This window comes from Salmo salar, chromosome ssa16, assembly GCF_905237065.1.
Source record: "Salmo salar chromosome ssa16, Ssal_v3.1, whole genome shotgun sequence".
Classification (NCBI taxonomy): domain Eukaryota; kingdom Metazoa; phylum Chordata; class Actinopteri; order Salmoniformes; family Salmonidae; genus Salmo; species Salmo salar.
Genome location: NC_059457.1, coordinates 79,431,886 through 79,445,850, shown reverse-complemented (window position 1 = coordinate 79,445,850; position 13,965 = coordinate 79,431,886). Strand labels below are relative to the sequence as shown.

Below are 13,965 nucleotides of genomic sequence, written 5' to 3'. Positions count from 1 at the left end.
TATTAGCTCAATAGCATCATCCCTGTATCACACCGTCAATGTATTATCTCTATAGCATCATCCCTGTATCACACCATCAGTGTATTATCTCAATAGCATCATCCCTGTATCACACCGACAGTGTATTATCTCTGTAGCATCATCCCTGTATCACACCGTCAGTGTATTATCTCAATAACATCCTCTCTGTATCACATCGTCAGTGTATTATCTCAATAACATCCTCCCTGTATCACACCATCAGTGTATTATCTCAATAGCATCATCCCTGTATCACACCGACAGCGTATTATCTCTACAGCATCATCCCTGTATCACACCGTCCAGGTGTATTATCTCTATAGCATCATCCCTGTATCACACCGTCCAGGTGTATTATCTCTATAGCATCATCCCTGTATCACACCATCAGTGTATTATCTCTATAGCATCATCCCTGTATCACACTGTCCAGGTGTATTATCTCTACAGCATCATCCCTGTATCACACCGTCAGTGTATTATCTCTATAGCATCATCCCTGTATCACACCGTCAGTGTATTATCTCTATAACATCATTCCTGTATCACACCGTCAGTGTATTATCTCTATAGCATCATCCCTGTATCACACCGTCAATATATTATCTCTGTAGCATCATCCCTGTATCACACCGTCAGTGTATTATCTCTATAGCATCATCCCTGTATCACACTGTCCAGGTGTATTATCTCTATAGCATCATCCCTGTATCACACCGTCAGTGTATTATCTCTATAGCATCATCCCTGTATCACACCGTCAGTTTATCTTTCTCTTCCCTCAATAATTCAAACTGATATATCCCCTCTCTCCCTCCTTTACTCTCTCTCACCCCTCCTCTCTCTCTCTACTTGACTCTCCCTCTCTTTCCTCTGACTCTGTCTCTATATCCTCTCTCCATCTCTCGCTCTTCCTGACCCCCCCCCCATCTCCTCTCCCATCCTCTCTGTCTTCTCAGTGATGACGTGCGTGCCAGGGGCTTCACGGTGGTCGTAGACATGCGTGGTTCTAAGTGGGAGAGCGTCAAGCCGTTGCTACGGACACTCCAGGAGGGGTTCTCCGCCCACATTCACACGGCCCTCATCATCAAACCAGACACCTTCTGGCAGAAACACAAGACCAACCTGGGCAGCGCCAAGCTCACCTTTGAGGTGTGTGTATGTGTGGAGTGCCTCTGTGTATTGTTCCTAACTATAATTTATCCCCTTCTCTAATCTCTCTCTTTCTCTCTCAATCCTCTTGCCCCACCCTCTCTCTCTTTCCCCCTCTCCCTCTCTCTTTCCCCTCCCCTCCCCTTCTCTCTTTCCCCCTCCCCTGTCTCTTTCCCCCTCTCCATCTCTCCCCCTCTCTCTCTTTCCTCTCTCCCTCTCTCCCTCTCTCTTTCCCCCTCTCATTCCCCCTCTCTTTTTCTCCCTCTTTCTGTTCCTCTCTCTCTCCCTCTCTCTTTCCCCTTCTCTCTTTCCCTTTCTCCCTCTCTCTGTTCCTCTCTCCCTCTCTTTCTCACTCTCACTATCTCTTTCCTCCTCTCCCTCTCTCTTCCCCCTCTCCCTCTCTCTTTTCCCCTCTCTCTTTCCCCCTCTCCCTCTCTCTTTCCCTCTCTCTATCTCTCTTTCCCCCTCTCCCTCTCTTTCCTCCTCTCCTTCTCTCTTTCCCCCTCTCTCTTTCCCCCTCTCCCTCTCTTTCCCCCTCTCCCTCTCTCTTTCCCCATCTCCCTCTCCCTCTCTCTCTCTCTTTCCCCTCTCCCTCCAGACCAGTCTAGTGTCGGTGGAGGGCCTGTCCAAGCTGGTGGACCCGTCCCAGCTGACCGCTGACCTGAGCGGTTCTCTGGAGTATGACCATGTGGAGTGGACGGAGCTACGGCTGGGCCTGGAAGAGTTCTCAGGGGCTGCTGGGCAACTGCTGGCCCAGCTAGAGCAGCTGGAGGCTGGGCTGACCCGCGTAGGCGAGCCCCAGGGCGTGGATGAGGCCCGCAAGTAAGGCAGATACAGATGTGTGTGTGTGTGTGGCTGGTGCAATAAGCTATGTTTTTGTGTGTGTGTGTTCAAGCTGTGTGTGTGTGTGTGTTTGTGTGTGTGTGTGTGTGTGTGTGTGTGTGTGTGTGTGTGTGTGTGTGTGTGTGTGTGTGTGTGTGTGTGTGTGTGTGTGTTTGACCAGGCTGCTAGAGGAGCATGGCCGACTACGTACCACCGTTGCCACGGCTCCCATCGATGCCATCGACCGTGAGGGGCGAAGCTTGCTCCAGCGCATGCGGCTTGGCCCCGCCCACAGCGGTGAAGCCCCTAGCGACGTGCCCAGCAGCAACCAAGGCTACGGAAGCTGGTTGTCGGGCGGGGCTGATTTCCTGAGTGTAGCTCCGAAGGTGGCCGCCCTACTGGAGAGGCTGCAGACAGCCAGGACACACCTGCAGCAGAGCTGGACCGAACGGAAAGCACACCTAGACCAGACCTTACAGCTGCACCTATACGAACAGGACGCTGCCAAGGTGTGTGTGTGTGTGTGTGTGTGTGTGTGTGGGAGTCAGAGGGAGAGAGAAGAAGAGACAAAGGTATAAGTCTCCCTGTGGTGGTACAGTTTAGACCCGCTGGTAGAGACCATCTGTTGTCTGAATGAACAGCAGTGGTGGAGACAGCAGGTCGATTGGCAGACAACCCTCCCTTTTTCTCCCTCCCCCTCTCGTTCTCTCTCTCCCTCCCGTTCTCCATTATTCTGTACATGTCTAAATAGATGAAGTGTGTGTGTGTGTGCATGCGTGTGGATGTGTAACCCTCTGTGTGTGTGTGTGTGTGTGTGTTGTAGATGTCTGAGTGGATAGCCCACAGTAAGGATCTGTTCCTGCAGAGCCAGACAGAGGTTGGCCTCAACCACCAGCATGCCCTGGAACTCCAGACCCAGCACCAGCACTTCACCATCAACTCTATGGTACGGCACTCTGTTACCCTTTACCATCAACTCTATGGTACGGCACTCTGTTACCCTTTACTATGAACTCTATGGTACGGCACTCTGTTACCCTTTACCATCAACTCTATGGTACGGACACTCTGTTACCCTTTACTATCAACTCTATGGTACAGGCACTCTGTTACCCTTTACTATCAACTCTATGGTACAGACACTCTGTTACCCTTTACTATCAACTCTATGGTACGGCACTCTGTTACCCTTTACCATCAACTCTATGGTACGGACACTCTGTTACCCTTTACTATCAACTCTATGGTACAGACACTCTGTTACCCTTTACTATCAACTCTATGGTACAGACACTCTGTTACCCTTTACTATCAACTCTATGGTACGGCACTCTGTTACCCTTTACCATCAACTCTATGGTACGGCACTCTGTTACCCTTTACCATCAACTCTATGGTACGGACACTCTGTTACCCTTTACTATCAACTCTATGGTACAGACACTCTGTTACCCTTTACTATCAACTCTATGGTACAGACACTCTGTTACCCTTTACTATCAACTCTATGGTACGGACACTCTGTTACCCTTTACTATCAACTCTATGGTACAGACACTCTGTTACCCTTTACTATCAACTCTATGGTACAGACACTCTGTTACCCTTTACTATCAACTCTATGGTACGGACACTCTGTTACCCTTTACTATCAACTCTATGGTACAGACACTCTGTTACCCTTTACTATCAACTCTATGGTACAGACACTCTGTTACCCTTTACTATCAACTCTATGGTACGGACACTCTGTTACCCTTTACTATCAACTCTATGGTACAGACACTCTGTTACCCTTTACTATCAACTCTATGGTACGGACACTCTGTTACCCTTTACTATCAACTCTATGGTACAGACACTCTGTTACCCTTTACCATCAACTCTATGGTACGGCACTCTGTTACCCTTTACTATCAACTCTATGGTACAGACACTCTGTTACCCTTTACTATGAACTCTATGGTACAGACACTCTGTTACCCTTTACTATCAACTCTATGGTACAGACACTCTGTTACCCTTTACCATCAACTCTATGGTACGGCACTCTGTTACCCTTTACTATCAACTCTATGGTACAGACACTCTGTTACCCTTTACTATCAACTCTATGGTACGGACACTCTGTTACCCTTTACTATGAACTCTATGGTACGGCACTCTGTTACCCTTTACTATCAACTCTATGGTACAGACACTCTGTTACCCTTTACTATCAACTCTATGGTACGGCACTCTGTTACCCTTTACTATCAACTCTATGGTACGGACACTCTGTTACCCTTTACTATCAACTCTATGGTACAGACACTCTGTTACCCTTTACTATCAACTCTATGGTACAGACACTCTGTTACCCTTTACTATCAACTCTATGGTACAGACACTCTGTTACCCTTTACTATCAACTCTATGGTACAGACACTCTGTTACCCTTTACTATGAACTCTATGGTACAGACGCTCTGTTACCCTTTACCATCAACTCTATGGTACGGCACTCTGTTACCCTTTACTATCAACTCTATGGTACGGCACTCTGTTACCCTTTACTATGAACTCTATGGTACGGCACTCTGTTACCCTTTACTATCAACTCTATGGTACAGACACTCTGTTACCCTTTACCATCAACTCTATGGTACGGCACTCTGTTACCCTTTACTATCAACTCTATGGTACGGCACTCTGTTACCCTTTACCATCAACTCTATGGTACGGCACTCTGTTACCCTTTACTATGAACTCTATGGTACGGCACTCTGTTACCCTTTACTATCAACTCTATGGTACGGCACTCTGTTACCCTTTACCATCAACTCTATGGTACGGACACTCTGTTACCCTTTACCATCAACTCTATGGTACAGACACTCTGTTACCCTTTACTATCAACTCTATGGTACGGACACTCTGTTACCCTTTACTATCAACTCTATGGTACGGCACTCTGTTACCCTTTACCATCAACTCTATGGTACGGCACTCTGTTACCCTTTACTATGAACTCTATGGTACGGCACTCTGTTACCCTTTACTATCAACTCTATGGTACGGCACTCTGTTACCCTTTACTATCAACTCTATGGTACAGACACTCTGTTACCCTTTACTATCAACTCTATGGTACAGACACTCTGTTACCCTTTACCATCAACTCTATGGTACGGACACTCTGTTACCCTTTACTATCAACTCTATGGTACAGACACTCTGTTACCCTTTACTATGAACTCTATGGTACAGACACTCTGTTACCCTTTACTATCAACTCTATGGTACAGACACTCTGTTACCCTTTACTATGAACTCTATGGTACAGACACTCTGTTACCCTTTACTATCAACTCTATGGTACAGACACTCTGTTACCCTTTACTATTAACTCTATGGTACAGACACTCTGTTACCCTTTACTATCAACTCTATGGTACAGACACTCTGTTACCCTTTACTATCAACTCTATGGTACAGACACTCTGTTACCCTTTACTATTAACTCTATGGTACAGACACTCTGTTACCCTTTACTATCAACTCTATGGTACGGACACTCTGTTACCCTTTACTATCAACTCTATGGTACAGGCACTCTGTTACCCTTTACCATCAACTCTATGGTACAGACACTCTGTTACCCTTTACTATGAACTCTATGGTACGGACACTCTGTTACCCTTTACTATCAACTCTATGGTACGGCACTCTGTTACCCTTTACTATTAACTCTATGGTACGGCACTCTGTTACCCTTTACTATCAACTCTATGGTACGGACACTCTGTTACCCTTTACTATCAACTCTATGGTACAGACACTCTGTTACCCTTTACTATCAACTCTATGGTACGGCACTCTGTTACCCTTTACTATCAACTCTATGGTACGGACACTCTGTTACCCTTTACTATGAACTCTATGGTACAGACACTCTGTTACCCTTTACTATCAACTCTATGGTACGGACACTCTGTTACCCTTTACTATCAACTCTATGGTACAGACACTCTGTTACCCTTTACTATCAACTCTATGGTACGGCACTCTGTTACCCTTTACTATCAACTCTATGGTACGGACACTCTGTTACCCTTTACTATGAACTCTATGGTACGGACACTCTGTTACCCTTTACTATCAACTCTATGGTACAGACACTCTGTTACCCTTTACTATCAACTCTATGGTACAGACACTCTGTTACCCTTTACTATTAACTCTATGGTACAGACACTCTGTTACCCTTTACTATGAACTCTATGGTACAGACACTCTGTTACCCTTTACTATCAACTCTATGGTACAGACACTCTGTTACCCTTTACTATCAACTCTATGGTACAGACACTCTGTTACCCTTTACTATCAACTCTATGGTACAGACACTCTGTTACCCTTTACTATTAACTCTATGGTACAGACACTCTGTTACCCTTTACTATCAACTCTATGGTACAGACACTCTGTTACCCTTTACTATCAACTCTATCGTACAGGCACTCTGTTACCCTTTACTATCAACTCTATGGTACAGACACTCTGTTACCCTTTACTATCAACTCTATGGTACAGACACTCTGTTACCCTTTACTATCAACTCTATGGTACGGCACTCTGTTACCCTTTACCATCAACTCTATGGTACAGACACTCTGTTACCCTTTACTATGAACTCTATGGTACAGACACTCTGTTACCCTTTACTATGAACTCTATGGTACAGACACTCTGTTACCCTTTACCATCAACTCTATGGTACGGACACTCTGTTACCCTTTACTATCAACTCTATGGTACAGACACTCTGTTACCCTTTACTATGAACTCTATGGTACGGACACTCTGTTACCCTTTACTATCAACTCTATGGTACGGACACTCTGTTACCCTTTACTATCAACTCTATGGTACGGACACTCTGTTAACCTTTACTATCAACTCTATGGTACGGACACTCTGTTACCCTTTACTATCAACTCTATGGTACGGACACTCTGTTACCCTTTACTATCAACTCTATGGTACGGACACTCTGTTACCCTTTACTATCAACTCTATGGTACGGCACTCTGTTACCCTTTACCATCAACTCTATGGTACGGACACTCTGTTACCCTTTACTATGAACTCTATGGTACGGCACTCTGTTACCCTTTACTATCAACTCTATGGTACGGCACTCTGTTACCCTTTACTATCAACTCTATGGTACAGACACTCTGTTACCCTTTACTATCAACTCTATGGTACAGACACTCTGTTACCCTTTACTATCAACTCTATGGTACGGACACTCTGTTACCCTTTACTATCAACTCTATGGTACGGACACTCTGTTACACTTCACTATCAACTCTATGGTACGGCACTCTGTTACCCTTTACTATCAACTCTATGGTACAGACACTCTGTTACCCTTTACTATTAACTCTATGGTACGGCACTCTGTTACCCTTTACTATCAACTCTATGGTACAGACACTCTGTTACCCTTTACTATCAACTCTATGGTACGGCACTCTGTTACCCTTTACTATCAACTCTATGGTACGGACACTCTGTTACCCTTTACCATCAACTCTATGGTACGGACACTCTGTTACCCTTTACCATCAACTCTATGGTACGGACACTCTGTTACCCTTTACCATCAACTCTATGGTACAGACACTCTGTTACCCTTTACTATCAACTCTATGGTACGGACACTCTGTTACACTTCACTCGACTCTGGCCGCTCCGGACTGGCGGGCGACTCTGGCCGCTCCGGACTGGCGGGCGACTCTGGCCGCTCCGGACAGGCGGCGACTCTGGCCGCTCCGGACAGGCGGGCGACTCTGGCGGCTCCGGACAGGCGGGAGGCACAGGACTCACCAGGCTGGGGAGACATGCAGGAGGCCTGGCTCTGTGAGCAGGCACAGGACTCACCAGGCTGGGGAGACATGCAGGAGGCCTGGCTCTGGGAGCAGGCACAGGACTCACCAGGCTGAGGAGACTTGCAGGAGGCCTGGCTCTGGGCGCAGGCACAGGACCTACCAGGCTGGGGACACATGCAGGAGCCTGGCTCTGGGAGCAGGCACAGGACTCACCAGGCTGGGGAGACATGCAGGAGGCCTGGCTCTGGGCGCAGGCACAGGATACACTGGGTCCTGGAGACGCACTGGAGGTCTGGAGCGCACGGCCTGCACAACCCATCCTGGCTGAGTTGTCACTGTAGCCCAGAACGGGCGAAGCGCTGGCACAGGGCGAACTGGGCTGTGCTGGAGAGTGATGGCTACCGTTCGTAGAGCAGGCGCAGGGTAGGCTGGACCTAGGAGACGCACTGGTGGCCAGATGTGCTGCGCCGGCGCACTTCTCCCTGGGTGAGTGCCAACTCTAGCACGGCACTTGCGGGGGGCTGGTATCGACTTCACCGGACTGTGCGTGCGGATGGGCGAGACCGTGCGCACTTCCGCATAGCACGGTGCTCTCCACATCAACCGCTCCCCACGGTAAGCACGAGGAGTTGGCTCAGGTCTGAAGCCTGACTCCGCCAATCTCCCCATGTGCCCCCCCCCCAATTTTTTGGGGGGCTGCCTCTCAGGCTCCTGTAGCTGACTTGCCTGTTCCTCCCATTATCGCCGTTCCGCCTTCGCTGCCTCGATCTCCCACTGCGGGCAGCGATACTCCCCAGGCGTTGTCCAGGGTCCCTTTCCGTCCAAAATCATCTCCCAAGTCCAGGAGTCCATAACCCTCTGTTCCTCCATACCACGCTGCTTGGTCTTCTTGTGGTGGGTGGTTCTGTAACGGCTGTTGCACGGAGTAGACCAAGGCGCAGCGTGTTGAGTGCTCATCATGTATTTATTAAAACTGAACACTGAATCAAAAACAAAGAGGAACAAAACGCAACTGCTAAACAGTTCTGTCAGGTTAGCAACACTAAACAGAAATTAACCACCCACAAAACCCAAAGGAAAACAGGCTTCCTAAGTATGGCTCCCAATCAGAGACAACGATATACAGCTGTCCCTGATTGAGAACCATACCCGGCCAAAACAAAGAAATACAAAACATAGAAAAAAGGACATAGAATGCCCACCCTAGTCACACCCTGGCCTAACCAAAATAGAGAATAAAACCCTCTCTATGGCCAGGGCGTGACACTGCTGTCTGATTCAAACTGTAATCCGTTAAATGAAGAGTTGATGCGCTGCACACTTTTTTTAATAGCATAATTTTTAATATTTGGGCTTGGGAAGGGTATCAAGTCAGGTCGAGTCAAAAGGCTCAAGTTCAAGTCAAGTCATTGGTGTTAAAGTCAAAGTCGAGTTGCAAGTCATCATATTTGTGACACGAGTCTGACTCGAGTCCAAGTCATTTGACTCGAGTCCACACCTCTGCTCTTTACTATGAACTCTATGGTACAGACACCCTATCACACATCACTGTGAACTCTATGGTACAGACACCCTATCACACTGTAAACTCTATGGTGTGTACAATTCAGTCTATGGTACGGACACTTTATTGCTCTTAACCTTGAACTCTATGGTACGGGCATTCTATTTATTACATGACACTGTGAACTCTACAGTACAGACATTCTATTACACGTGACCTTTAACTCTATGGTGCTATTAAACATGAGTTGTGAACTCTAATGTATGGTACTGTCACTTGATGAACACTGATCTTTAACTCCTAACCTCTGACCCCTCCTTAGAATGGGAGTGTGAACGTGGACGGGGTGGTCTCCGTGGCGATGCAGCTGTGTGAAGCGTGTCACTACGGAGCGGAGCGGATTGCGTGTGTCTCGTCACGGCTACAGGAGGACTGGAAAGGGCTGACGTCAGTGCTGGAGGAACGCAGCAACACGCTGGTCATGTCCACCGACTTCCACCAGGGGGCAGAACAGGTGTGTCTGGGTGCTTCCTTCTCATGGACATCACTAAGAGCTTTGTGATTTATTTTCTGTGAATGAAAAAGGCTCTACAAATGCACTTTATTAACATTAAAGGTAAACTCAGCGATATGACGGAGATGCTGAAAGTTAACAGCAGTGGGTCGATTTCAGCAACAACTAAGAGTGTTGAAGTGCGAGGCTCAACTTCAACTTATTTGTTCCCATGGCTACCATGCCGTAGCAGCGTGAAACGAACCCGTGCGGAGGGCAGATACTGTGTGTGACTGTGTGAGAGCGAAGTCTTGCATCTCTCTCCTCAATCTGAGCTGCTGATGGTGGCAACGTCACTTTACTGAGTCTACCTTTAAAGAGAACTCAGTGTGAAATGAGATTGACAGAAAATAAAACTGTGTTTACAACTTGTTTGTTTTTGTGACTGTTGGCATGTGTATAACGTGTGTGTGTATATATACATGTAACGTGTGTGTGTATATATAACGTGTGTGTGTATATAACGTGTGTGTGTGTATATATACATGTAACGTGTGTGTGTATATATAACGTGTGTGTGTATATAACGTGTGTGTATATATAATGTGTGTGTATATATAACGTGTGTGTGTATATATAATGTGTGTGTGTATATATAACGTGTGTGTATATATAACGTGTGTGTGTATATATAACGTGTGTGTGTCTATAACGTGTGTGTATATATAACGTGTGTGTGTATATATAACGTGTGTGTGTATATATAATGTGTGTGTGTATATATAACGTGTGTGTATATATAACGTGTGTGTGTATATATAACGTGTGTGTATATATAACGTGTGTGTGTATATATAACGTGTGTGTGTATATATAACGTGTGTGTGTATATATAATGTGTGTGTGTATATATAACGTGTGTGTGTGTGTATATATAATGTGTGTGTGTTATGTTTCAGTTCCTGGGGCATGTGGAGGGCTGGTGTGAGGCGTGTGCTGACGACTCGTTGCCGACGGAGATGGCGAAGCTGGAGGCGTCCATACAACAACACCAGACGCTCTACGATGAGATAACATCAGCCTACACACAGGTACACACACACACACACACACACACACACACACACACATTTACATTTTTTGTCATTTAGCAGACACTCTTATCCAGAGCGATATACAATTAGTAATGATCAGTGGAGGCTGCTGAGGGGAGGACGGCTAATAGCAATGGCCGCAATGTAGTGAATGGAATGGTATCGAACACCTGGTTTTGATGTGTTTGATACCAATCCAGTCAATCTATTCTAGTCCGTTCCAGGTATTATTATGATTCGTCCTCTCCTCAGCAGCCATCTCTGGTACAGATGTACATATATGATGTACATATACTCACATCACCTCTGTATGTGTTTATGTTCATAGAACTTGTTTATATCCAGTTTAATGATTTATGTCATTTGTTTGCATATATTTAGTTGATAGAAATGGTTTATTGGTGTTCATGTACGGTACTCTGTGTGCTTGTATATTCTACCTGTGTGCATTCATTTAATTGTGTGTGTGTGTGTGTGTGTGTGTGTGTGTGTGTGTGTGTGTGTGTGTGTGTGTGTGTGTGTGTGTGTGTGTGTGTGTGTGTGTGTGTCCAACCCCAGGTCAGTGAGAGCGGTAAAGCCCTATTGGAAGTGCTTCAGCGTCCGGCGGAGCCTGACGAGTCTGGGTTACCAGCGGCAACCACTGACTTCACAGCCGCAACGCAGGGCATCATGGGAGTTCTCCACGAGGTCATGCAGGGTCACCAGCATGTCGAAGGGGCGTGGCAACACCGCAAGCTCCGCCTACACCAGCGTCTGCAGCTGTGTGTGTTCCAGCAGGACGTACGGCAGGTACTGAAGCACTTTACCACTGTCACTGACCTGGGGTTGGACACACACACACACACACACACACACACACACACACACACACACACACACACACACACACACACACACACACACACACACACACACACACACACACACAGAGAAAGCTGTGTCATTGTTACTCCGTCCTCACCCTGTAGGTTCTGGACTGGGTGGAGCAGCATGGAGAGGTGTTTCTCAATAAGCACACAGGTGTGGGGAAGAGCCTCCACCGAGCACGAGCACTGCAGAAACGCCACGACGACTTCCAACAGGTGGCCCAGGTACGGTTACATTGACTCATGCTATGGAGCGAGTTCAGGGGGTAGACTGTCCTCAAACCCTCCACCCTGGGGGAGACTGTCCTCAAACCCTCCACCCTGGGGGTAGCCTGTCCTCAAACCCTCCACCCTGGGGGTAGACTGTCCTCAAACCCTCCACCCTGGGGGTAGACTGTCCTCAAACCCTCCACCCTGGGGGTAGACTGTCCTCAAACCCTCCACCCTGGGGGAGACTTTCCTCAAACCCTCCACCCTGGGGGTAGACTGTCCTCAAACCCTCCACCCTGGGGGTAGACTGTCCTCAAACCCTCCACCCTGGGGGAGACTGTCCTCAAACCCTCCACCCTGGGGGTAGACTGTCCTCAAACCCTCCACCCTGGGGGTAGACTGTCCTCAAACCCTCCACCCTGGGGGAGACTTTCCTCAAACCCTCCACCCTGGGGGTAGACTGTCCTCAAACACTCCACCCTGGGGGAGACTGTCCTCAAACCCTCCACCCTGGGGGAGACTGTCCTCAAACCCTCCACCCTGGGGGAGACTGTCCTCAAACCCTCCACCCTGGGGGAGACTGTCCTCAAACCCTCCACCCTGGGGTAGACTGTCCTCAAACCCTCCACCCTGGGGGAGACTGTCCTCAAACCCTCCACCCTGGGGGAGACTGTCCTCAAACCCTCCACCCTGGGGGTACTGTCCTCAAACCCTCCACCCTGGGGGTAGACTGTCCTCAAACCCTCCACCCTGGGGGTAGACTGTCCTCAAACCCTCCACCCTGGGGGTAGCCTGTCCTCAAACCCTCCACCCTGGGGGTAGACTGTCCTCAAACCCTCCACCCTGGGGTTAGCCTGTCCTCAAACCCTTGACCCTGGTGGTAGCCTGTCCTCAAACCCTCCACCCTGGGGGTAGCCTGTCCTCAAACCCTTGACCCTGGTGGTAGCCTGTCCTCAAACCCTCCACCCTGGGGGTAGCCTGTCCTCAAACCCTCAACCCAGGGGGTAGCCTGTCCTCAAACCCTTGACCCTAGTGGTAGCCTGTCCTCAAAACCTCCACCCTGGGGGAGACTGTCCTCAAACCCTCCACCCTGGGGGAGACTGTCCTCAAACCCTCCACCCTGGGGGAGACTGTCCTCAAACCCTCCACCCTGGGGGTAGCCTGTCCTCAAACCCTCCACCCTGGGGTAGCCTGTCCTCAAACCCTCCACCCTGGGGGAGACTGTCCTCAAACCCTCCACCCTGGGGTAGACTGTCCTCAAACCCTCCACCCTGGGGGAGACTGTCCTCAAACCCTCCACCCTGGGATAGCCTGTCCTCAAACCCGTCACCCTGGGGGAGACTGTCCTCAAACCCTCCACCCTGGGGTAGGTGGACCCTGGTGGTAGCCTGTCCTCAAACCTCGACCCTGGACCCTGTTACCTGTTGGCTTCCTTTGGAAAGTGTTCCCTCATTTTTCCCTCTATCAAGTCCAGCAGGTGATTCCCTGACAAGCTTCTGATGGTTCTACATCTCTTTATACCCCACCTCTATCCCCCCTCTCTTTATCCCCCACCTCTATCCCCCCTCTCTATCCCCCCCTCTCTTTATACCCCACCTCTATCCCCCCCTCTCTTTATCCCCCACGTCTCTCTCCCCCCTCTCTTTATACCCCACCTCTATCCCCCCTCTCTTTATCCCCCACCTCTATCCCCCCTCTCTATCCCCCCCTCTCTTTATACCCTACCTCTATCCCCCCCTCTCTTTATCCCCCACCTCTCTCTCCCCCCTCTCTTTATACCCCACCTCTATCCCCCCTCTCTTTATCCCCCACCTCTATCCCCCCTCTCTTTATACCCCACCTCTATCCCCCCCTCTCTTTATCCCCCACCTCTCTCTCCCCCCTCTCTTTATCCCCCACCTCTCTCTCCCCCTCTCTTTATACCC

General features: G+C 48.5%; 1 protein-coding gene across 1 annotated transcript in view; it reads left to right on the top strand.

The window, feature by feature from the left end:
* The window catches only part of LOC106575792 (kalirin), an 88,343-nt gene that overhangs the window by 8,160 nt on the left and 66,218 nt on the right, over positions 1 to 13,965 (top strand). Inside the window, 8 exon segments of the mRNA XM_045698021.1 lie at positions 981 to 1,173; positions 1,772 to 1,995; positions 2,177 to 2,504; positions 2,819 to 2,941; positions 9,700 to 9,891; positions 10,830 to 10,961; positions 11,523 to 11,753; positions 11,933 to 12,055. Of these exon segments, the coding sequence (XP_045553977.1) occupies positions 981 to 1,173; positions 1,772 to 1,995; positions 2,177 to 2,504; positions 2,819 to 2,941; positions 9,700 to 9,891; positions 10,830 to 10,961; positions 11,523 to 11,753; positions 11,933 to 12,055 (1,546 nt within the window).